Genomic DNA, 1,312 nt, shown 5'->3' with positions numbered 1-1,312 from the left:
CTATGTCTGAAACCAAGTCTTTGTCTGAACAAATGGACACTTTCGTCAGTTTCAAGCAGTTTTGAAACCAAGTCTATGTCTGAAAGGGTGATCACCCTCGTAAAGCGATGGCTGAAAACAGAAATTAAGAAATGAAACAGAGAAACAACTTTGCAAGTTCAGAGTCGTTTTCTGCATAGTTTTACAGGGATAAGAACAGAGCAAGAACTCTGTCAAGTGAAGCAACAGGGATAAAAGAATTGAACTTGGTAGAGAGCCAAGAGACAGATCAAAGAAGCACCATTACTATTTCACGAGACAATGAAACAGTGTGTTTCCACACAACCAGCACAAATTACAAGACAACATGATCCCAGCAGCTGACTATTACAGAGAAAACCATCGATCCACCAAGAAGACAGCGAACAGACTATCTAAGCGGAGGTGAACTTGGTCACGGCCTTGGTGCCCTCAGACACAGCGTGCTTGGCGAGCTCGCCGGGGAGGACGAGGCGGACGGAGGTCTGGATCTCCCTGGACGTGATGGTGGGCTTCTTGTTGTAGCGCGCGAGCTTGGCGGACTCGCCGGCGAGCTTCTCGAAGATATCGTTGATGAAGGAGTTCATGATAGACATGGCCTTGGAGGAGATGCCGATGTCGGGGTGCACCTGCTTGAGCACCTTGAAGATGTAGATCTTGTAAGTCTCGACGCTCTTCTTGGACTTCTTCTTGCCCTTCTTCTCGCCGCCCTCCTTCGAAGCCGGCGGCCGCTTCTCGGCCTTGGTCTTCTTCCCGGCCGTGCTCTTCTCTGCCTTCTCCGCCACCGGCTTCTTCTCCGCCTTGGGGGCCATGGACGCCGCTGCTTGCTGCTGCTGCTTGCTTCGACGGGGAGGGGTGTGGCGGTGTTTCGATGGGAGGTGGGAGGAGTGGTGAGGAAGAGATGGCGAGGGCGCGGCTTGTTTATAGGAGGGAGAAGGCGGGCTGTGATTGGTGAACTGGTGCGTGCCACGGATCGGTGGGCGTCAGGCGACTGGGTTTGATCTCAGCCGTTCGCCGCTGTGTGAAATGGACGACCCAGATGCATCTCCTGCGCGGATCGCTGACGTGGTGGAAAGGGGAGCGGGGAGCAGACGGGTTTCGCCGCACGCGCGCATGTTTTTTGTCGACTCGGCTTTCGCGGCAATTTTGAGTTCATTAGTTCTCCGAAGCCGCCATCGACATTGTGCATTGAACGGCTCAGGAGTTTGTATTTTTCTTTTTCGAATATATACAGGCCTCCGCAACTTTGAATACGTTCTTTATGCGGGGGCAAGTTTGAATACGTTGACACCAA

The 1,312-nt window shown here is 52.6% G+C and overlaps 1 protein-coding gene across 1 annotated transcript; it reads right to left on the bottom strand.

Annotated features, from left to right (window-relative positions):
* Positions 1-266: 266 nt before the first annotated feature.
* On the bottom strand, positions 267-917 carry LOC123406969 (histone H2B.3-like). The gene has a single exon (XM_045099988.1). The coding sequence runs from the start codon at positions 828-830 to the stop codon at positions 414-416; it is 417 nt and encodes a 138-aa protein (XP_044955923.1). The 5' UTR covers positions 831-917; the 3' UTR covers positions 267-413.
* Positions 918-1,312: the final 395 nt, after the last annotated feature.

This window comes from Hordeum vulgare, chromosome 7H (assembly GCF_904849725.1).
Source record: "Hordeum vulgare subsp. vulgare chromosome 7H, MorexV3_pseudomolecules_assembly, whole genome shotgun sequence".
Taxonomy (NCBI): Eukaryota; Viridiplantae; Streptophyta; class Magnoliopsida; order Poales; family Poaceae; genus Hordeum; species Hordeum vulgare.
Note: the sequence above shows the minus strand (reverse complement) of the source record. Positions and strands in the feature narration are given on the sequence as shown.

Excerpts from the sequence above, each read along its gene's own strand:
- LOC123406969 (XM_045099988.1), bottom strand. The coding sequence starts at position 830 with ATGGCCCCCAAGGCGGAGAAGAAGCCGGTGGCGGAGAAGGCAGAGAAG.